This window comes from Lissotriton vulgaris, chromosome 2_1 (assembly GCF_964263255.1).
Source record: "Lissotriton vulgaris chromosome 2_1, aLisVul1.2, whole genome shotgun sequence".
Taxonomy (NCBI): domain Eukaryota; kingdom Metazoa; phylum Chordata; class Amphibia; order Caudata; family Salamandridae; genus Lissotriton; species Lissotriton vulgaris.
This window is the reverse complement of record NC_141687.1, coordinates 916630236-916654560: the sequence shown is the minus strand read 5'-3', so window position 1 is coordinate 916654560 and position 24325 is coordinate 916630236. Positions and strand designations below refer to the sequence as shown.

Below are 24325 nucleotides of genomic sequence, written 5' to 3'. Positions count from 1 at the left end.
TTGTCTTTCAGCATACTCGTCAGCTCTGGTAGCCATCAATACCTGCCTCAGCCCAAGAGTTTCTCTCAGCATTCATTGTCTGAATGGATCTGACAAGCATGTATCAATAACTCCAAGTTTCATAGCTTCCTCATTATTAACTTCATTGAACTTACTGTGCTTGATGAGCCTATCAAGTTTTTCCACAAATTCATTAATGGTTTCACCAACATTTTGGTGTTCTTGACTGAAAATGATTTACTCGTAATCAATGTTTGGTACTGGATTGAACTTGAGATTCAGCATTTCTTTAATCTGGCCACATGTAATTTCTTCGTCAGTTCACAGCAATTTCTTTATTTATTCTTTCACATCATCCCCAGTAATATTTTTGAGATCCTTGGTAATCTTTTTGTTATCATTCTCTTCAAGTGCATCAGTAAAATCATCAAATGTCTCTATCCACGTAGTCCACCTGTCTCCAATATTTTGCTTATAGGTGGTATTGGTGGTGGTTTCAAAAAGGCGGCAGCATAGTAACTATTAATGGAACTGGCAGACTTTGATGGGGCGAGCTCTTTCTGCACCTGTTGGCTGTCCATTTGAGTCTCCGTCATTCGTTCTATTGCTAGGGCCTTGCGATGGACCAGCCTCAGTAGTGTTAGTCACAATTAGAAAAGCAGTTACATTCTTTTCGGTGTAGATAGGAGCCCTGGCAACTTTGGAGGTGAGCCACATCAGGTTTTGGACAGCTCAGTCAGCAAAACTCATGCTTCATCTTGGTTCTTCTGGCCCATGTACTGAGGTCCGCTTATTGAGGCTTCTTACTACTTCTATCACCCAGCACTTTTCCTGTATCAGTACAAAACCAGCTTTTGTAGTATCTTTCCGTATAATGTACAACTTTATATTGTGTGGCAGCACTGTACCTTTCTGTATGATTTGACCAGCAGGTTCTTGACCATCAACTTGTAGATTCTTGGCATATTTCTGTTGTCTTCACGTGCTTTACAGGGGCATGAAGTGTCGATTCTATTATTCGACAGCGACACACGTGGCATGCCCGAGAAGTTTACTTGGACCTTGGCAAATGCTCTGGGAGAGTACAGTCATTCTTTGAGTTACCTATCCCCTATCTTGTACCCATTTGTAGCCTCATCCCAGGTCCGGTACCCACCAATGACTACGCCACAGATGGAGCTTAGTATTTCACATCTTTATTCTACTGCATGGATCTCTGTCTACCATTCAAAGCAATGACAGGATGGAGCCCCATCTGTCTTTCGAGGAAGATCCACCTCTACTCCCCTACTCGTATTTTGTGTTTGTGCAGCACTGGTTTACTTCAGCTCTCAAAAGTTAGATGCTGCTGTACCGGGAGCTGCTCTTTCTTTTACCATACAGCCAAGATCTGGAACTGCTACATGGAGTAGGTAAAAAAGGCAAAGTATAAAATGTGAGAACTGCAAAGCATGCAGATGTTGGCCAGAATACAGATGAATGTGTTTCTTTTATTCCACTCATGGTGGTACATCATACTGAAGAAGAAATAAAACATTTGGTACTTGTTGGACTTGGCCCTTTTTGCAGGGTCATCCCTGAACTTTCTGCCTTCCTCCTGTATTTTGTCTGACCTGTTTTTGATGGTTTTATGACTCTGGGCACTTTACCACTGCTGATCAGTGCTAAAATGCATATGCTCTCCCTATTATAAATTGATGTATGGATTAGAGACTCCATGATTGGCTGGTTTGGTTTACTTGTCAGACCCTAGTACAGTGCACTGAGTGTGCCCAGGGCTTGTAAACCAAATGCTGCTGGTGGGCTTGCAGCACGGCTTGTGCCACCCATAGAAGCAGCCCGTAAAGGTGTGTCTCAGGTCTGCCATTGCAGAGCCTGTGTGCAGTCTGGTACTGCCATGCTGACTGGGCAAGTGCACCCACTTGCCAGTCCCTAAACCTTCCCTTTTCTCAAGGGCAAGGAGCATTGTAGGTAAAAGGTAGGATAAGCCTTGATGAGTGTGGCATGTCCTGATAGTGAATTTAAGCCATTTCCGTTTTCCCTATTGCAAGTCCACCTGTAGCCAGAATGGGTAGTTTGATTATTAAGTCTTATAATCCTAACTGACTCAGGAAACTAGGTATACATTTGAGTTTAGTATGCCTGAACTCAGAATGATAAAATGCATCTTTTAGTGAAGTTGGTTTTAACATTCTGTGTTTGAAAATACCACTTTTAGAAAGTAGGTATTTTCTTGTCTAACCATCCAAGCCTGCCTCTGCTAGGTTGTGTATTCCTTGTCTGGAGTTTGAGTGACAGGAGCTGGGGGATTTCAGGAGACAGGGTGAGTGAGCACAGGGCTGAATAGAGAGATCTACATTATATGGGTGGGAGGAGTTGCACCTTGGACCTGGATAGGGCTGTGCCTTCCCTCCACAATGCTTGCTCCACCTCCTGTGGTGCATCTGATGTCCCTGCCCTGCACTGTAAAAGGAAAGAAGGAGTCATGTAAACAGAGTGCTCCAGGACTGACCAGAACTGGTTTGGACTAGGCAAAGGCCTCTCTGCCTTCAGAGAATAAAGAGAAACTGTGTAATAAAAAAGGGGGACCCACACCCCAGAACTTTAGATCACTTTTGGGAAACAAGAAGAAACCTTTGCTGAGGACAGGAACCAGAGAGAACAAGGAGAGAATATCCCTAAGCATGAGGGATTGACCTGCAGTGGTTGCCTGACTGCCAAAGACAGGAGAAAGGACTTTTTGCAACTTTCATTTAACTTCTGAAGTATCGCCAAGGGCTTGAGATAGAGCGTGCCTCCTGCTGAAGTCTCAGGGACAACAGACTTCACCCACCAGCTCCCCAAGAGTTATTTGGAAGTGCCTGCAGTTGTGTTGGGCTTTCTAAAGGACTGTGTGTCGCAAGGAGCTGGAAGCTCGACTCACGAAGAAGGAGCATGTCGCCACCACTGCCGCTGTCGCATCGTTGCCAAAGCACCCCACATCGCTGGAGAAGAGGATCGACATCGCACCAGATGCCGCCGCATCATCATAGAAGCATGTTGCCGCAGCAGCCGCTGTCGTTGCATCGCTGGGAAAGCGTGTCGTCACTGCAGCTGTCGCATCGTTGCCAAGCACCTTGCATCACCGGAGAAGAGGATCGCAGTCGCATCAGATGCCGTCGTACTCCCGGAAGTGTGTTACAGGGCCTGTCACGGCTCAGAAGAATCGTTGAGTCGCCGCACGGCCATCGTGTTGCATCAAGGAGAAGACATCATTTTTGTTTCATTGCACCGGATCTTCATCGCATCACAGCGTTGCGGGCCACATCGCCATGGAAGCGCAGTAAGAAACCGACACTTCACCTCCCCACGCCGAGAAAAAACAATGCATCCCCTGCGCATCAGTAGGGACCCGGCGCATCACTGTTCTTGGGTGTAAGGAAACAACGTATCACCTTCCCTGCAACACTTTTGTTGTATAGCGTTAAGCATCCAAAGGTACATTGAACTTAGTGTCACATTTGACATCTTAAGAGTACAAAGCTAATTATACCATTTTTAAAGTACAGTATTGTGGATTTTTGTTGTTTGTGGGCTTGTGTTAGGTCGATATAAACATACTTATTTTTATACTACAACTTGTGTGGCGTCCATCTGTAGTGTTGTCACTGGGTTACTGTATGTGTTCACAAATGCTTTACAAACTTCCTCTGATATAAGCCTGTCTGCTCATGCCAAGTTACCAAGGGGTTGACCAGGGATTATTTTAGGAGTGCACCCTTTACCCTGACTAGACGCAAGGGTCCCTATTTGGACAAAGGTACCTACCTCTGCCAACTAGAGACCCCCAAATCTAACAGTACTGAATTGGGAAAGAATATTGAAAGAGTGGTAAATAAGGTATGTAAGAAAAATATTGAACCGTCACTAATGTACCGCCTGTCTTCCTTATCATTTCAGTATCATTAATGACACATTTATGATTTCATAGAAATGTTGTTAAAAAAAGGAATGAGCCCAAGTACTTTATATCAACATCCTGAAATACCAAGTGAAACTATAACCATAATATACAGGACACACATTATATCATAAAAGGGTTTGTAAATAAAGAAATGCATTTGTGTTGTAGAATAAAACTTTTACACAGAAAAAAGTTAGATGTAGCATTGGAATTCATTCCACAGTTCCATAGTATGAGGAATTTTAAGACCACAGTTCGCGGTCGCCTCGGGAATTGCATTTGGAATCCTTGCCACACGGTCCAATCTCAGACCGGTAGATCGTGGCACTGCATTACATTTGCATCTTTCCTGTCCATCTGAGAACTGTGATTGTTCATGACATACAGACTCTAGATAGGAAACCGGTTTATTACATGATACCAGATGGAACTCTGACTGAACCTAGTAGAGCTCTCCTTTTGAGAGACAATTGATTATACCTACGGGACCCCTTTTGGATTCATCATTATTTCTTGTCATCTATAGAATAATGAGACGCTTTTCTTTTTGTCACTCACGGTGCCTCTGTGACCAGACTGGTGCTCGCAGAAGATTGACATCATTTGTAGAAGCCCTGAAGAAGTCCCATGTTGGGGCCAAACGTGTCGGCTGTGTGATGCTTCAACCGTGTTGTTTGAAATAAAATCCTATTGAGGAACAACACTCTTCGTGACTTATTAAAGTCTATATATGCAATGCTGAATGTTGTGGTGCACCCTTGCTGTCGTAGTTACAGTTCACTTTTATGGCTGGAAAAAATACACGATTTTGTAAGAGATTCTATTGTATGATGGATTGGCATGGGTGTTCAAGAGCTTGGGAATGTGTGTGGCTTTGAAGATATTGACAAACATTGCAATGTTTTTGAGATCCTATTTATTCACTCAAATACGTTTATAGTTACCTAATTTTGGCATTGATTTTCATATTGGATGCATAAGTACCCCCCAAATATCCACATATTTTCAGGTAATATAGGCAAAAGGCTTTTTCCACATTGAGGAATATTTTTCCTTTTCAGAAAAAAGAAATGTATGATGCATTTGCGCTGTAACATGGATCTAATACAGGAAAATATTTATTTACAGTTACAGTTACAGTTTAGGATTAGAATCAAACATTGAAATCAATGATTGTCACAGATTTCCATGAGTAAATGAATGGATTTTTGTCCATCAATGAAATTAATTACTTTATGACGATTGTAGGTGTAAACCTGTGACTTGTGGTTACTTGTAGTGAATCATGACCTAAATGACCACTAAACAGAATCCAAAATATGAAGACACATGAGAGTTTTTATCTCAAAGAAACAGTTAACAAAAAGCCTACTTTTTAAAGCTATATCATACAAAAGCTATGCTTTGTGCAAAATGTTTACTTACTGGACCGTCATTCTAGCCACAGACTCTAGGTAGCAGTAGCCCGCTGCATTGAAGTTGTCTTTATACCTCCCCATCTCGATAGCCTCCAACCACTCCCCTACAGAGTTGAAGGAGGGGAACGTGTTGAATGTGCGTTCAATTAGAGGAATGGCTGTGCTGTGTGGTCTACAAAAAAATCATAAAATGAGGGTAAAAGCAAATATTAGAACATCAATAGGTACATCAGCTCAGAAGAAAATGTCACCAACTCTGTTCATTATTTTTTAAGGGGTTGCAATAATTTTGCAAACACACTGACATATAAACACTTTACTCACCGTAATGAACTGTTAGCTCAAGCTAAATCTTTAGACCTATTAAAGGTCTTAAAATGCCTGCTTCTGAACTCTCATATTTTACACAAACTTATTGAAGCCTGGGCATCAATTAAGTGGTTTTGAAGCATTGCATCTGTTATAAGTGGTGTTCTCTTTGGTACCCATGACATTACAATACCAAGTACAATTAATGCTTTAAAACTGGAAGTCAACCCGCATCCGATTGATAGCCACAGAACAGAAGTAGATGCTCATAAAATAAGATAAAAAACCTTTGATCACCGTGATCTGGTACCAACTACCACTACTGGAAATTCGAGCAGTTGAAATGTGTTATGTTTGCAGAGTACTGCTGCACCCATGTTAAATCTTACAAGCAATACAAGAGTCCTTGAATGAAAAAGAACGCTCTGAGCAAAGGCTTGTCCATAATCGCCAGGACAGCCACATACATTCTTAGTAACATATCATGTGAGGAGATTCAATTCTGTCAATTGCACCTATCTTTACAATGTAATAGGTTATATCTCTTGAGGTTTCAAACTCTGGTCACTTTGTATTACTACTTTGGGAAATACATCCCGTGATATTCTTCATCTAAAGACATCAATGGTCAACCTTGAAATCTAAGAAAAACAACCTATGTTCCAATATATATTTTCCATCTACCATTAAATGTCATGAAATTAATGGCATAGCCCTGCAACTAAGTGAATGCTTAATAAGTTGACGTGTCTATATGACTAAATAAGAATTCTTTGACTTGACATTCTGAATTCGTTTTACTTTTTTCATGTAGTTTGCAACTCTGCAACTTTTTTTTCTTTTCCCTCTACAAAAATCACCAACTCACAGAGTTGACCTCTTACTCATTTATCTTCTAGTCTGGCATGGCAGTATTTCATCACATTAACAATGATTAAAAGCAGAAGTGACCTTCTTATGATACGAAATTTGGCACCCTTCTTACAGTTTATTCTAATAGGTGCCTTCCCTTTCACAAGTTCGACATTTTAACCATCCTCTCATTGTTGAAGAGTATGCACTAATTAATTTGAAGGTTACCAGCTAGTGCAATAGGACTCTCACAACCAAAACCCTGTTGGAGGAGCACTAGGAGGTTGAAATCCTCAGATTAGGAATCATCTTCAAGGCAAAGGTACAAATAAAATAGAATTGACCCACTATTCTTTCAGTGCTCAAAGATGTACCATAAAGTGGACAAGAGAAGAACTTTGTCTAAATTGCTCATCTGTCACAAATATGGCACAGTACCCTAGCTGCCAAACCCTCTGTCAACCTGATCTATTTGGTTTCAGGAGGAACAGTATCTTTCTGATGAGGGTGGCCACGCTGATGTCGTATTCTACACGTGCAATATGGAGACCCTGGATGGCAGTGGAAGTTACCTTTATGGAATACTGGAGTTTAGTTTGCGCCCATCTTCCCTGCTCTTAACTATATCCCTTTCTCCCCCCTCTAGCCCTTCCATTTCTGGTTCCCCAGCTACTTTCCAGTTCCCAGCATGTCTATTATCACCAGGGTCCTAGCGCCCCTGACATGCAATACAGTTACATTACATCTCCCCCTCCTTGCAGAGTAATTTCTCAGTGAGATATAAATCTTAAAGTTCCCCAATGAGATGAGTGGATCTCCAACATGTTCAATGTGACTGATGTAATCAGAACATCACCTCTGTCCCCAAAACTGCCTCACGCAGTCCTTGGACCTATTTGCTGTGAGATCGGCTGGCAGAAGTGTGCAGCCGTCCTGTTTCTCCATGGCTTCGGAGAGACAATTCTTTCCAACATGGCAGCCTGCACCACTTAGAGGCTGCCCTATCGAAAAGATCCAGAGAGCATCATCGCTGTGGCTCCTACAGCTCCATAGCATCAGAGCAGCCCTCGACACAGCTCTAGTTGCCGCAACCCTGGAGGGAATGTTTCCGGCCCACCTGCATCCTCTAATCGTCTGGACCGGGACCCACTCAAACCATGCCTTGTGGGCTACCCAACATCTTGGGGCTGGATCCTGCTGGGTGCCTGACAGGCTTGGATGAGGAGATCCCAGAGCCACAACAAATTGAGGCTCCCAGGGCTGGCAGAAAATGCTGCAGATCTCCTGGGATTGCTCCAAGCTTGCTGGTGCTACTCTAAGAACCTGACTAATAGCCAGCTGGAACTGTGATGACCTGCCTGGCCCTCAGATGTAATGCAGGGGTTCCATTAGGGGTCACCCCCCCTCGCTGCAGCCAACCTTGAAAGATGCCTTCTGCCCACCAATTCCCTCCTACGTCCTGGACCATGGACTGCCCGCACTCTCTTGTGGGACCTTGGGGCTGATTCTACCTGCACCAGGAGTGCCTTGGCAGAGAGATATGGGGCTGCATCGGCCTAGGCTCCCCAGGGCTGGCCCTGACTACTACTGACCCTCGGGAGTGGTCTCTACCTGTCTGTGCTGCCCTTCAGTATTAGAAAAAAGCACTGCTGAAACTGAGATTGCGACCCTGTGGCCTGCCAGCCCTTGCTGCGGCAGCAGAGAATATCCTTGAGGGGTCATCATGCTTCCCCCCACGTTTAACTGGGCTTCTTTACAGGCCCCTCGCCTGTGCTGGGAAGCGGCATGCCTTTGATGTGTCTTCCTGTCCCAGGACTCAGAATCACATGGAAGCCTTCATCAGATGCTCTGGCGGGCCCCAACACCAACTGTGGGTACTGATCAGATCACCTGCCCGATAATTACTTCTGGTGCCACCTTCACATGAACCATTGCTCACAGGCTGGAGCACTGCACTGACCTCTTGATGCCCACAGCTCCAGGTAACACTGACCAGCTCTCCTACACACAACATGAGCCTGAGGCATGGCATGGCCTGTTCCAGCTCTACATGAACATGGGCATCACTCCCTCCGTAATGCTAGAGAATTCGCCCACCTGAGGTTGTTGATCCCATCTGGGGAACAAGTGGCCCCCACTGAACGTCTGCTGGATGACACACATTGGGCCACATAGCCTCTGGACCCCCTGAATGGGTGTCCTTCCCCTCTTTTTACCTCCCCCCGAGTTCCTGGTAGGGTTCTTTGCTGCAGCTACTCCCCCTTCCCTGTGGTGCCTTGTGGACCTCTGTCCCCATGCTCTGTTGCTGCTAAACTGCACCCTATTCTCAGGACACTACAACTTAGCCATGGGGCTGTGGTCCAGCCTGGCCTCATTCACTCTTCGGATGTCACCTGGACTTGGTGTGGGCCTTGCGTGCTCACCCCCCAATGTGTCTACCAGCCTTTTCCAGCCCCAGTCCCTCTGCTAGGAGGTGGCTTTCTGCTGCCCAGGGGGTTGGCTGCTCGTATTGCTGCAGTGTTGTGGCAAGCAGGTTGGCTCTCCAGTGTGAAAGTGTGGAGTGGTGACAACACTTTGTCAACATGGGAAAAAACAAATCTGTCCTTCTGGCAACCTTTCAGACTCGAATGGACCAATACACCACCGGAACGGGGGCCAACCCAAACGGGTTGCTGGTGCAGAAAGGTAACCCTCATCAGACACACACCTTGCCATGATTCTTCAAGCCATTCAGTCTTCCCAGGCAGCAGTGGCAGCCAAGATTAGTGAGGTGCAGGAAGACTTTGCCTTACCTTGTCAATACCTTTGTAATGCTATGGCCAGGATCACGGAGGTGGAATCCAGCTTGTTCACAGTGGAGGATGATGTTACTACTCTTAAAACCCAAGTGGCCGTTCTCCTTACGCGTATTTTGGAACTCCACCCCTGTGCCGAAGATGCAGAAAACTACTCCAGACGCAAAAATGTATATGTGATTAGTATACCTGAAGGCAGCGAACCACAGCAAGTCTATGAATATCTTGAAAGCTGGATAACATTTTGGATGCCTCCAGACCAACAGTTTGCAGTGGAGAGGGCCCACAGGGCATTGACTCCAAAACTGTTCCGGGTACATCTCCCAGACCAGTCATCACTCGCATCCTTAATTTCAGGGATAGGGTGCATTCCTTCGAGAGGCCTGTTCACAGCTGAAACTATGCTGCGGGGATGCCAAGGTTCTCCTCTCACACTAGAGACGTTCAACAGCAATGTCATTCTTACCTAGAGGTTAAATTGAAGCTCAGGGCACTTGGACTTCAGTCTCACTTTTTTGGCACCCCCAGAGGCTGCCTGGTTGTAGCTCATGGAGGAGCGCTTGCTCCATATATGGATCTCTTGTGAGGGTCCAAATCTACCAAACCCGGTGGAACAACACTGCCACCCAAATCACAGTTATACCATACTCAATTCCGGAAAACTCTCTGCAAAAATCACCCTCATTATCTCCTCAAACACGTGGTCAGTCTACTTCCCCAGCACACACCCTTCAGTCCACCCAAGCAGCAGACCACCAACTGGATCTGGAAGGCCAACACAATGCTGCCTCAGTGCTGCACACCGAAAACCCTGCAGAACAGACCTCTCTTAGAGCCCCACCCTGTGACCCCTGTTCTACCAATTGTTCTCTTTCAGGACAACATGGCATCCAGGATTAATTATAACTTTCTAGTTTTGTTTTGATGGCTACCACTTATTCCAGATTAAGGAGGGGTCCACCACTCTGTTCCCATTTTCTAGACTATTTATTACCTTAGTTTTCTCTTTCAGGGCGACAGATGCTTCTGGGGTGAGGGGGTTTCAGGGGGACTCAGTAGGATGTTAATTATGCTGAATAATTTGTTTTATTTGTACAACTTTTTTTCTTGTATGAATCTGAAGTTGGGATATGATTGGACGAGGTCTCCTCGGACCCCCCGTTGGGGCTCTGGGCTTTCCTCCTCCACAACAGATGATCTTCGTTGGTGGCAGTATCACGGCAGGGGATGGGAAATTGTGAAATTCCTCAGTTGTTATAGTTATAGTTGTCACATGAACACAAGGGCTACACCGCAACCACATGCACACGGCTAAAGATGTTCTCCAAATGCACAATAGATTTCATCATACACAGGTACTCCCCAGCTTTGGGAACTGATTATAGTTTCTTGGAATGTAAGAGGACTGCTTAACAAAATTAAAAGAGGTGCGGTTCTCCAACAAGCCAAGTGTTTCGAGGCAGGCATTCTTCGTCTACAAGAGACCCATCTCCTGGGCAATAAAGCTCCATGCCTCACTAGGTTTGGGTACCATACCGTTTACCATTCTGGGTTCACCAGGGGAACCAGGGGCACAGTTATTCTCATACACCACCGGGTTCCATTTGTTCTCTCCAAGCACGAGCTAGACCCTTGGAGTCACTAAACCATTATATCACGGGCACTACACGGGAAACACGTGAACATTAGGAGCATATATGCTCCCCTCCTTGGGTAATGCTTTTATAGACAGAATGACACTGCTTGAGGGGAACTCCCGGAGGGCCTGACACTGTTGAGTGGAGATTGGAATGATGTCATGTCACCCCTAAACTACCTATGCGATAGACGCGAACCTCAGATAAGTAGATTCAAATTTCATGTCTTAGCTACTACATTGGGGTGGTCCTATGTCTGCCAGGCTTATCATCCTGCTGAAGTGGAGTTTACCTTTTTATCCGCTGTCCATGGCTCGCTATCACGCTTAGATTATCTCTTCATGCAACATAGCTACATCCATAGAATATCACATATCCCTACACTTCCCAGGAGACTGTCCGATCACTCTCCTCTCCTTCTCAAAATCTGCATGGGATCTTAAAGGCCCCCCTTCCATTGGTGGATGTTGCCATGGTATCTCAGTGACTCAGTTTATCAAAAGACCCTGGCAGGCCATCTCTGACTATTTCACATCAAACCCCGCCTCAGCCCGTCCAAAGTCATCCTATAGGAAGACCGGGAGCCCATGATCCGCAGGGTGGACATCAGTTTCAGGGCCTGCAAAAAGCACAAACACATTTCACAACTTGTTGAGTTAGAGATCTGTCAGGGAGCCCTTGAAGCTCAAATTGTCCTAGACCCCAGCTCGGCCATTCGCCGCAATCTACTCCAAGCATAACAGATTAAAACTGCCCTACATGGACTGATCATGTCTGAATACCTCAGAGTCAACACAGCCCCACCGGGCTTAGTTGTTCGGAATGAACCATACATCTCTCTGGACGACAAAACATTCAAAATTGACTGGTCTCAAATTTCCTGGCGTTGCACACGAGATTGGATCGTGCTTATAATAAAAACCGCCAGTAGACTGGCTTCTGAACTGGAAGTTGAGATTCAAGCTATCAAAGTACGACTAAAGAGCTATGAGTCCCCAGCCAGTCTGAAGAAATACCTAGATGAACTTCTGAAAGGTTGAAATCTGTGAGATTGACTATTAGGCTCATTTCCGGTTTTTCGATGCCCCCGTCATGCTTCTTCTTGCCATTCTTAGTGGTTCCTCTTCTCCTGTTGTCCAATGAACGGTGGTTCCTCTCCTGTTCCGTCCCTTGTTCCTCCCCTGGGGCGAATCTAAAAAAGAAGTCTGGTCATAATAGCCATATTCTTGTTGTTGATATGCCCATGGTGGATAGGGGCCTTGTGGTTGTTGAAAGGGTGGTGGGCCATATTGCTGAGGGGGATACATCATCTGTGGTGGATAGTTGTTCCATCCTCTTGCTCCATGATAATTGGGGCGTCGATAGTTCTGTCGTGTGCCCTGATATCTGGGGTTTCTGCCTCTGCTCGAGTTTGAATTGTTGGATCCAGTATCAGATGACTCATCATCAGTGGTATTATCCCGTGATGATCTATAATCGTCTTTGATATAGGGATATATTTTTTCCTGTGTCCACCGGCTGGTGTGTTTTTGGAATTTGTCATATTTACTCAATTTGAGCGATGTCTCAAAGTCGTTAAGTGTCTTATTGAGTTCATCTAGGTGTTTCTTCAGACTGGCTGGGGACTCATAGCTCCTTAGTCGTACTTCGATAGCTTGAATCTCAACTTTCAGTTCAGAAGCCAGTCTACTGGCGGTTTTTATTATAAGCACGATCCAATCTCATGTGCAACGCCAGGAAATTTGAGACCAGTCAATTTTGAATGTTTTGACGTCCAGGAAGATGTATGGTTCATTCCGAACAACTAAGCCCGGTGGGGCTGTGTTGACTCTGAGGTATTCAGACATCAGCAGTCCATGTAGGACGGTTTTAATCTGGGTCCTCCTTAGTTCTTCTAGTTTGTCCCAATCATTGTTGCTGGTGGAGGGTACAGCAGAGTTTAGGCCCTCAAAGGTGCCTCATGATGCCATAAGATTAGAGATCTCCTCCTCAGTGAAAGTAAGGCCCAGGTTGGCCATTCTTACAGCTAGATTCATCATAGTGCCGTTTTGCGAGTCCTTAATAACGATTATTAAGGAATCGCTATTAAGGACTTGCAAAACGGGATTCATGTAGGAATCGCTAAATAAATTGCGATTCCTACACATTCCTTATTTGCGATTAACAATTTGCTAATCACAAATAAGGATGCGATTTCAAGGGTGTCAGGGGTGTCCAAAGGACACCCTGTAGCACCCCTGAAATGTAATCTACATTGGTGTTGCGCACACACATGTCCAAAGGACATGTGTGTGTGTAACATGCAACTTAGAAAAATGCATTTAAATGCATTTTTCTACGTTTTCGCTATTTACCACAAGGTTTGACCTCGCTGTAAATAGCGGCCAGAAATAGCGAATTCGCAAATCAAAAATGGTTAATGAATTGCATTTAAGGAATCTCAAATAGAGATTCCTTAAATGCAATTCCTCGCAAATATGCGATTTCGCAATTACCGATTTTTGCATTTGGGATGATGAATCCCAAATGCAAAAATAGTGCTCGCAAAGGGCCAGATTCGCAGAATCTGGCCCTTTGCGAGCCGATTTTTCTTTCATGAATCTAGCTGTTAGTTTCTCTCTTTTCTGAATCCCAAAGGAAAAAGTGCTTTCAGAATGTAGAGGCACGAAATGTGCTGTAAAAAAAGGGTTTTCCAAATGACTTCTGCAGCTGCACGCTGCCAGTAATGATCCAAAGCAAGAGTCGAGGAAGTGTAGAGGTAATGATAGAATCACCCTCCAAAATAGTATAATTAAACAGTAGGATTCAATCAATGTGCAAAAAGTGAATACCCTTACATTTTTGTTGTGATTATCTATCTAGGGTTTGTGAGAGTGGCTCTCTTTGTTGATGGCAAACGAGGAGCACTATGTGCTTTTAAAATACCCCTCACACACTAAGAGTCCCTTAGTGTCATGCTTCATCGTAGGGGTCTTCCCGTCCCTCTACGGGGCGGGACGTGCTGCGACCTACGAGCTACGCGGGAGCACTTAGTATTGTGACGATAGGCTATGTGTGGTGTGAGGACAGTGAAAAGTGTAGGGACCTAAATATGTGAGAGCAAATTAAAAATTCCCTGGCTAGTAGAAAAAAATGATTTATTAACTTCTCAGCTGGGAACATTAAAATGGGATTTCGTCACAATACTAAGTGCACCCTAGATAGATAATCACAACAAAAATTTACTTCACTTTTTGCACATTGATAGAATCCTACTGTTTAATAATTGCACCACAGGAGGGGCCGTCTGCCCAGGATAGATTAACTGCCACAGGTGAATCCCCACCGCCATTCCCGGGACCACTCAGCACCAATGCTCTCTTTATCTGCTTTTTAGCCCCAGCAGGCAGGAATCAAATGGGCGGCACTGACCACTAAGGAAGGCCACCCCGGTGAGTCTCAACTGGTCTTGTTCTGGGCCCAGTGGGTGCAAACTTTTGCACGGAGTCCTTGGCCAAACATGGCCTCTCCATCTATTCCACGGGGTCCTGGTCTCCACCCAGTCCCACAGCCATAGAGGGCACCTTGATATGAATTATTTGCCCCCCTTGGTATGCCAAATCGGCCGCACAAATTATTTTTTAGTTAAGGGAGGGCTGGGTGGAGCCCAACTCACTCGTTTCAGTGTTCTCTGCCTCAGGCCGGCTTGCCCCCACGTACTGCCAGGCCATGGTCTCATCCTCAGGGCAGAGGAGGCCAGGGGCACCACATTCCAGCACCGCCAACAATCAAGGTCTCGGCCCGGGGGGGTCCCGAAGCCCCCGCCGGAGACCAACCAGCGGCGATCCCCAGCTCTGGTGGCCCAAACCAGCAGGGGGAGGCCCCGCAGGAGCTCACCACAGGCCCCGATCACTTGGGCACCCCACCCCAGCGGCAGGCAAGTCTCGTTGGGGGCCGTGGTCCCCAGGCCCCCCCAGACAAATCCGGCCCCAATTCAGATTGTCCCCACCCCCACAGCAATACCTTGCAGCACTGCCTTTCCTCACCCTTGGGGGCCCTGCGCAGCCTTCGTCCGCCTTCTAGGCTGCGTCACATCTCAGGCACTAGATACAGGGAAGGCGCATGCCCTGCACAGGCACAGGCCCGCCCCGCCTCTGCATCCGTCACGGCTGATTCCGGATGGGCGGGCCACCGCTTCGTATTGCCACGGGATTCCCACTCGTCCCCGGCCGCCAATGAGGTCTGGATGATTTGTTTGGGCAGGATTAGATACGGATTCGAACAGATTAGCCGCTTGGACGCCCGGAGCCTCATCAGGCTTCCCCACCATGATGGCTGTCCAAGCCACCCCACCAGCACTGGAACACTTTTGACTTTCATACAGAATGTGAGTGGACTCTTGAAGACTAGTTGTGCTAAGCCTAAATGTTACCTTCTGTGAATGGGGAATAACGACTATCGCTAGAACGAGGAGGGAGTAGGACCTAGGGAACCACCTAAGAAACCTCAGGGGGACTGTGTAGTTGTTTATGAAAGTCATAGTTCCATTTGCATTGATTGTGATAAAGTAAATTATTTCTGTTGTCATAAGAGTAAGTATTTGCTGGTCAGTGATTTATTGCTACTACTGCACGTATTTTGAGTTGTGAGGCTGTGCTGACTCCCCTGTATCCACCTTTCCCCATCCCCAAAGGGAGGCTTTCACTGCTTGGACCAAGATGCCAACAAGTAAACAATGGTCAACAATAAATGGGACGATCTACCCCTTTGCTCCATGGAATAGCAGCTACTAAGGCCGCATTCTTTATATAGACAATTTATGGACCCCGCATGTTCCAGGACCATATGTAGTGTTCTTACTATACTAGCAGATTTGCGCTTCTAGCAGTACCTATTATGTATCTTCATAACCCTGGTTTTTACTCTGTTCTTTTTTTAGCAGATGTTAAATCATAAGGGACAACAATGGCTCCCAAGCGTCCTTTTAATATGACCAAGAAGTTGCTCAATCATGCGAACTAATTCTTTCCCTTTTAAACAATTTTAGATGAATGTCACTTTTTTATCTTACTGTGATGATATAAACGGATGGAAAAATAGGTACTCACAGGAATGTTTTTTTAAAGGGAAAATAATACTTTTTTAGAGAATTGATAAGTGTTTTGTTCTTGGTGTTTTTTTAACGCTTTCTATTGTAATGATTTTAATTAATCTAACAATAAAGTTCTACCCCCACTGCTTGGACCATGGTACTCTTGAGAGTCAAGTGCTGAAAGGGTACTTTGCCCAGTTGCTCAGGATCCATAGAAGGTCCACGCTGGGACGTCAGGAGTAAAATACCTTGACCCCCACAGTTCTGGCCCAGTAGCCCCTGCTTGCCCCCTGGTCTTCTGAACCAGGTTCTGACAATATTGTTCATCACTATATTTTTTAAACAATATTTTAGTATTTTACATTATAAGTATAGGAACACAATATGTTTTGGAACTATATGTTTGATCTGATATTCATGTCAGTCAATATTGTTGTAAATGATAGTCGTCACACGGCCTCCTTAAATGGGTCCCCTTGGGTGCCAATGATCACTTCAAATTGGCATGCAGCAAGCATAAAACTCTTGATAGCAGAATTCAGCATAGCCTGAACAGAAAAAACAACATTTCCAAGAATTCAGATATCTATGAAGCTCTGAAACCCTGCTTATTGAAACCCAATCTTAAAAAAAGACTCTCACACAAACCCTCTAAGGAACACTCTAAAGGTATAGAACTCAATCAACCCAGCCATCAGAACAAACCCTGACCACAATGTATTCTTAAAGGAACTGAGCTCACTCCTTTTTAGCGATAGTAGCCATGATCCTCTAACCTCTTAAAGGACCTTTGTGCACTGGCCTCGCTGATCTCATTGTTCTCCCTGGTACTCCCTGGTACTGGCAGCTAGTCTTTTATTACTTCATTTGCTGCTGCCTTTTGTATACTTTGCTCGGTTACTATATTTTACATCACACTACTGTCGCTAATGGAATGTATATAACTCTGTCCCTTACTGTGCTTCTTCACCTCAGGCAGAGACTGCGCTTTATAAAACTACAATAAATAAATGTAGATAAAAATTAAAATATTGACTTTGCTATGGAGAGTAGGAGTGTTAAACATGATCATTGTTTTACTTATGGTAATAATGTAATGGGCTGGGCCCTTTGTTAATATGCCAGCAGGCATGCCTGTGTAATAAGATGTAGGAATCTATCCTCTTGTCTTTGGTGTCCGTAGCTGCTGCTGCTGCTTCTTGTTATTTCAGGCTGGTTTGGCTGTACTCTCACTCCTTACCTCGCCTTTCAAAGTTTCCAGTCTTTTAAGGGCACAGTGTTAAGACAGAAGGTTTTAGTGTTAAAGATATTTCATTTTTTACTCTATGTTTATATTTTCAAAATAGTTCACGTTGATAGTTATAATTTTTATTGAAGTGCATGCACAAATACGCGGCACATTCTTTTCGTTCCTTCGTTTGAATGTTTCACCGCATCTCACCTGCTGCACTTACTCACAATTCCACATTACTTGCACAAAGTGCAGGAGTCTAATATCGAGGTAAAAATATTACCCGTAAGAATGACCTATTGTAATGTACCTATAAGTATCTTTATGAAGCAACACTTTAGCTCACTGCACACATTCACCCTCTTTTGCACATTTGTTGTCTTTGTAATCACCATTCAGCAGCTTTAAACGCCTGCTATTCTGAGTCAGGTCGAGTCAAATTGCAGCATGAAATTTCACTCCAAATGATTCAAAGTGGGTGGGGTTTTCTACATCTGTGTTTCCAGGTGTGAGATTGTCCTATCCAAGGTTTCCAGCCAGTAATTCCGACTGGAAAAAATCGGATGAGGCTTTGATTGCAGCATTAGCCACATCTCATCCCTTTTTTGTTTGATAGGTGAAGTATACAATGCTACCCCATGTCAGAAAAAAACTCCCCCTTCTGTGCCTTTCTCCCCTCCCTCACCCCCAGCCTACCCCCAGCATATATTTACCTCTTGGGCTGGGCCGAAGGTAAAAATGTACATGTTAAAACCTCATGGGAATTGGGAATTCTGTGTAATTTTGCAGCTGGAAGAATCAACCTAACACAGTGATTCCCCATTATTTGGTGGTTACTCATTACTGGTTATAGCATATGGTCCTTTGCTCATATTCTATTTAATCACATACATTGATGAAAAACGAACAATGAGCCAACACTGTGCAGAAAGGGCTTGTAGAGGCAACTGTGATTTTACTTCCTGTGCTGTCACCATTATGAGACGGCCCTTTCTGTCATTTCAGTTACCTCTCTGATTGTGATGAGAGGACATTACTGTTAAATTGATTGTGCAACAAGTATCTTCCTCACATTGGAATATCTTTAAATAAAAAAATATTGGGGTTATCATGTATCCAAATACATTTCCTGTCTTAATCCAGAACAAGGATGAAAGGGTGCACTGATACATAGCAAATCAAGCTCTACCGAAAAGAATGTATTTGACAATGCCCTCCAAACAACAATTGCAGAAGAGACAAATGATGAATCCTTAGGAATTGATGATGTTAGCCCCTCCTTTCCATTGCACTATGACTTGATATACTAGCTATCAGGTCTAATGATAGTGAGGGCCTTATCATTTTTCAACTCTCTCTCTCTCTCTCTCTCTCTCTCTCTCTCTCTCTCTCTCTCTCTCTCTCTCTCTCTCTCTCTCTATATATATATATATATATATATATATATATACATATATACATACATATATATATATATATATATATATATATATATATATATATATATATATATATGTATATATATATATATGTATATATTAAAAAATATCTATTTTTTAAAATGAACAAAACATAGGTTAAAGCTTAGTTTTAGTTACAAACACCTATTTTCCTTCTACAAACCAAGTTTAAACTACACAAACTTTAAAAATTATAAAGTTATTGTTATAACTTTCATTTACAATCTATCCACCACCTTCAAATTATTATAAGTAGCGGACCTCATTACACACTCTTTTCAGCTTGTTAGCCAGACAACACTAACTACAATGTGCCACATTACCATGCATTGCTTTGTGACAAATAATGTCATTTGAGAAAGTAGAAGTGTTATGAATGCTATGATTTTACGTGCTATAAGTGATGTAGAATGCAAAGGTATAAACAGTGCGTAGAAAAGGCATGAGTATATGTACAGTGGCAAGCCAGGTGGCAAGACTGAGTTCAGAGATGTGTGACTTGAAGGTGGTGCGTAAATTATAAATTGAAGTTATAATTATATCTTTATCATTTTTAATGTTTGTGTATTTTAAGTTGGGTTTGTATAGGAAGAATACATAAGGTATTTCTAACTATAAATAATTTTCCTTAACCTTTGGTTTTATCATTGTACGTTAATGGTTTTTATTTTTTAATAAAAATGTGTTACAAATCGCAATGTGGAGTGTCATTGATGGGAGTGTTGAAAAGTGGAATGTAGAAAGGTACATTGAAGGAGAGTGTTGGTAGAGTCTAAGTTGTATAGTAGAGTATTGTAGAGTGGTATAGAGTGGAGTCAAGTAGAGTGGAGCTGCGTACCGTACAGTGGAGTGGCATGGTACACAGTAAAAGTGGTGTGGTGTGTTGTATCATGGAGTGGAGTATCATAGAGTGGAGCAGCGTGTTGTACGGTGCAATGTCATGTTCAAAAGTAGAGCTAACAGTTGTATAGTGGTGTGTTGTCGACTGGTGTGTCAAGAAATGGAATGTGATGGAGTGGAGTGTCATTGAGTAGAGTGTCGTAGAGTGACAGAGTGTAGCAGAGTGTTGTAGAGTATAGTGACATAGAGTGGAGTTCAGTGGAGTAGAGTGTTGTATAGTTTAGTGTTTTTGAGTGTAGTGCTGTGCAGTAGAGTGGCGTAGAGTCTAATACAGTGTAGTGTAGTGTTGTGCAGCGGAGTATCATTATTTGTGAGAACACAGTGCATGGTAGAGGGATGAGTTATAGTTTGTGTTGTCTGGTTAGCAAGCTGAAAAGTGTGTGTAATGAGTTCTGCTACTTAGAAGAATTCAAAGGTAGTAGGTAAATTGTAAATTAAAGTTATAACTATACATTTAGAGTTTTTGTATTTTAAACTTGGTTTGAATAGAGAAAATACGTTTTCCAAATTATGACTAATCTTAAACCGTTGATTTTTTCATTGAATTCCAATGTTTTTATCAATTTTTAATAAAAATATGTTTCATATCGTAGAGTCCAGTATCGCAAGTGGAAACTTGTAATCTGGAGTGTCACGCAGTACAGTGGAGGACAGTGTAGTAGAGTAGAGTGTAGTAATATATTGTACAGTGTAGTAAGGTGTTACATAGGGACAAGGGTAAAAAACTATGTACAAAATTTGCGATTTCCTAATAGCGATTCCTACAGAGTAGGTATTGCAATTAGGAAATCGCAAATAGTAAATGCTATTCCATTTCCACATATATAGCAAATAGGAAATGGTTTGCTTTTACTAAATTGCGATTTCCTAATAGGAATTCGCAATTTAGGAAATCCATATCCAAGGGTGCCCCTGGCTTTAAGGTCCTCTGGAGGCACCTCGAAATTTGTAGTATGCATGTGACGGCTCATATACCCTAGGGGCCCCAATTTTTCTGTTGGCTACCTTTCTCCTCTTCACCCTGTCTTGGAGGTACTACATCAACAATAACACATACGATATTCTAACAAAAAAGATAATCATAGATAATCACATCTCATTTTCACTTTGGAAATGTACAATGTACATTGACCCTGGAACCCGCCTATTTTGAAAGGTCATTGTGAAGAAGGAAACCATCTAGTGAAAAAGCTGTGGTGGTATGCGAAATCAGAAGTGCATAGGTCTGGTGGGCTGAGTTTTACTGTTTATTTCCCTGATATTACCAGAAACACTGCATTCAGCAAGTGTAAATGCATGCAGTTTCCCATGGTGTGCAAAACACCAATCCAGCGTAACTTTAGAAGTTCAAAACTGCCCCTATTTGAAGAATGTGGCCACATCTTAGCTATTGGATTCGCTAATGAGGGCCACTTTCATTTTGATACCGAGGCCTATTTTCTGTCCCAGTACAACCATGAAAGGAGTAAAGATATAAGAAATCACTTGTTGAACATCTGTGGTATTTCTCTGCGTTTTCCAAATGTTCAATGTATGTGTCTTAAGAAAGTTATCATATCAAGCTCAAATGCAATTACAGTTAACCTTTAACCTCATAAATGCTAGTAAACATCCCTCCCCAGTGCTGCGCTGTCCATTGGAACTAGTGCTGAATGGACGTCCAATGGTTGTGCGCAGCACTGGGGAGGTAGTGCTGCCGTCAGCCAATGCACCGACGCAGCACTTAAGGGGTTATAATGATATGTAACAAGAGTTACAGTCTCTGCAAATGCTTTTAATAAAAATATCAATAAGACCTCCGTTTAGAGATTCTCAGATCAATTTTTCATTATCAGTAATTTGAATCTCAAAGATTTAACCTTGTAATTGGCATTTTGTTTCCCATCCTTCACTATCCCTTTAAAATTAGCATTGCTCGCTTGCACTCTTTTCCCAATAAAATTAGGCCCGGCCGAAATGTACTTATGGTGGGTAAAGTGCCCAATTTTGGGAATTTGACGTTACACTTGTTATGGGAAATTTACAAAATGACAGTATCACTCCACTTTGCCAAATTACGCGCCATTCACTGTAAACATTTACAGGAATGCATGGGAACAACAAAACGTGAGCTGCTGTCGATCACCGTGCTTCATTGCGTCATTGCAGCAATTATTGATGCAAGGATGCATTTCGCACTAAGTGATAGATTTGCAATTATGATATTACGTGTCATTTTGTGACATTTTGCTAAATGTTTGCATAATTGCGCACAAGCAACAATGGAAATTTTCCACACCCCTAATTGCAACCACTTATCAGACTATTCACATGGACAGTCGAGCTGCATGGCGGGACTCTCGCTCATACTTTTCTTCTTCCAAGCTCCTCTCTCTAGCATCTTTCCACGGGAGACTATATGGAAACATCAGTTAACTCTACCGAGGGTTTAGTCACAGTGTCAAGTAGTTCTTGGTGATGTTTGAATTTGTATGGTCAAATCAAAGAGGCCTGTTAGGATGGCGGACGGACCTGCGTCTGTCCGCCACCCGAGGTGGAGGGACTGTCCGCAGGAGCAGCGGTCCCTCCGTTGGAATTAGGATGTGACCGCCACCCTGGCGGTCACATCCCATATATTTAACATTGTGGCGGGTACTGCTTTAAGCAGCACCCGCCGCAAAGTCAAATATGCATGCTGTGCATTTGCATGCACAAAGCGACAGGTACCGCGCGGTACCTGCCGCACTGTGCATGCAAATGGTACCCCCCATGTGCACCCTCCACCCCCCATCACCCTGGGGGCTCGCAACGGGCCCCCAAAAACAAAAGACCACATGCTTTTCCATGGCGGAAAAGCCGCCGTGGAAAATCATGTTTCCGCCTGCATCGTAATATGGGTGGTGGTGTCTTGCAGACACCGCCACCATATTTGCGTACACCCACCGCGTATCAGCGGCAGACTGACTTGCCGTCCACTGCTGATGCCAACGCCATCGTAATGTGGTGTTTTCCCTCACCAAGGTGGTGAATACGCATCCTCCAGCCCGGCGGTGACTTCCGTCGGCCCGGAGGATGCGGATTCACCACAATCCTAATCGGACCCATAGTTAGGCTATCATTACGAGGGGCCTCTTGATTCTGAAAGGCCGGTAACAGCCATTGCTGGTCCAATCGGAATGATAAAAACCACAGAAACACCACAAATGTGTTTATTTTGACTCGTAGAGTTCCGCTGCTGAAAGCAGGCGTAAATTCGAAAGCTCTCTGTGACAACCAGGTGGCACATGAGAAAGTAGTGGGGATTAAGACACAAATTTTCGTCTCCCAGGTAGTTGCTCATCTCTCAGAGTCCCCCAGGGATTCCACTGGTAAACCCCCGATGGCTCACCAGTCCCCCTGATAATGGTAACTCCGGATGAGCCCTAGTCTCCTCGACTCCTATTATATTTTATGCTTTCAACATACTACATTTTGTTATTCAAAACCTTTTAGAATGAGAACTAAAATAATTCAGAACTACAGGTGTTAAATGTTAACACGCAAAGAAAAACACGATTTCCAATACATTTCGAAGATCAAAGAGGTTACCTAGTGCAAGTAGAAGTGGCAGATTTTGTACCGTCCGGCGTCTGGACCAGTTTGCTTAGGATGTTATGGATGTGTGAAAACTTAGGTCTTTCATTGCGATCCTTCTGCCAGCAGTCCAGCATTAACTGATGGAGAGGCGTCGGGCAGTTCATTGGAGCAGGCAGGCGGAATCCATCTTCTATGGCCTTTACCACCTGTATAAGTAAACTGTGCGTCAGGAGTAGTTTCACAGTCAAAGACAGATGCAGAGCGTTGGTTGTATTTATTGTCTAGGAGAAGCGCTAGTACAACTCAAATGACACGTCACCTTTAACGTCAGAAGGTCTGCACTACTACTGGAGGACGGAAGGGAGGAAGGGAATAAATAAGGGAGAATGTGGGATGTAAAAAAGAAGGAAGGATTGATGGATTTTAGAAGAGTTGGAAGGTGGATGGATGGGTGCTTGGGGAGATGTGAGAATACAGGTTAGTAGATTGCAGGATCTGGGTGTCATTTCGGTATATGGAGAAATTGGGATATTGGTTGAGGGAGGTGAAAACGCTACCCAAGTAACAACCACAATCTTTGTCAGGGTGAACCAGTTAAAGCACTAAATTAAACTGTGCTCAACCCTCGGGTAGCTTGGCAAAAAGCAGTCAAGGCTAACTTAGAGGCATTGTGTAAAGTAATATGCAGGAAACAAACAGTAATACAGGAAAATTCCCAAACTGACTTAAAAAAAAAGAAAACATTTTAATAAATAAAAGGATATCAAAACAAAGTACATCTATTCAGTAGAACTAGTGGTTTTAAAGTGTTTATTGCAAAATAGCACTTAAAATATCAAAGCACCAACCCCAGGTATCTAGTTAATGCTGACAGTGGTGGAAACGGAAGGTGGATTGGGTCCTGTCCCGGCCTAACTTTAGACTTAGTGGTGTTTTGAGGAAAAGTTCCTGAGAAAGGTAGAGTTCAGTGGAGCAAGGCAGCAGGTGGTGTCTGAAAAGGAGGCATTGGCATTGGTGAGTGGCTGGGCGAGGTCGCAGTGAAGATACTTTACCTTTGGACCATGTCACTTTTTTTGGAAATGAAAATTCTCCGGTGGGAGAAAAGCTGCAGCAGTATCTGATGAGGGCTCAACAAGTCTTCTCTGACAGGTCCC

At 43.7% G+C, this 24325-nt stretch overlaps 1 protein-coding gene across 1 annotated transcript in view; it reads right to left on the bottom strand.

Annotated features, from left to right (window-relative positions):
* EPHA10 (EPH receptor A10) overlaps positions 1-24325 on the bottom strand; it is a 1551477-nt gene that overhangs the window by 10565 nt on the left and 1516587 nt on the right. Inside the window, exons 15-16 of the mRNA XM_086956448.1 lie at positions 23184-23377; positions 5369-5533 (exon numbers count right to left, since the gene is read on the bottom strand). Coding sequence (XP_086812574.1) covers positions 5369-5533; positions 23184-23377 — 359 coding nt within the window. The remainder of the gene's footprint in view (positions 1-5368; positions 5534-23183; positions 23378-24325) is intronic.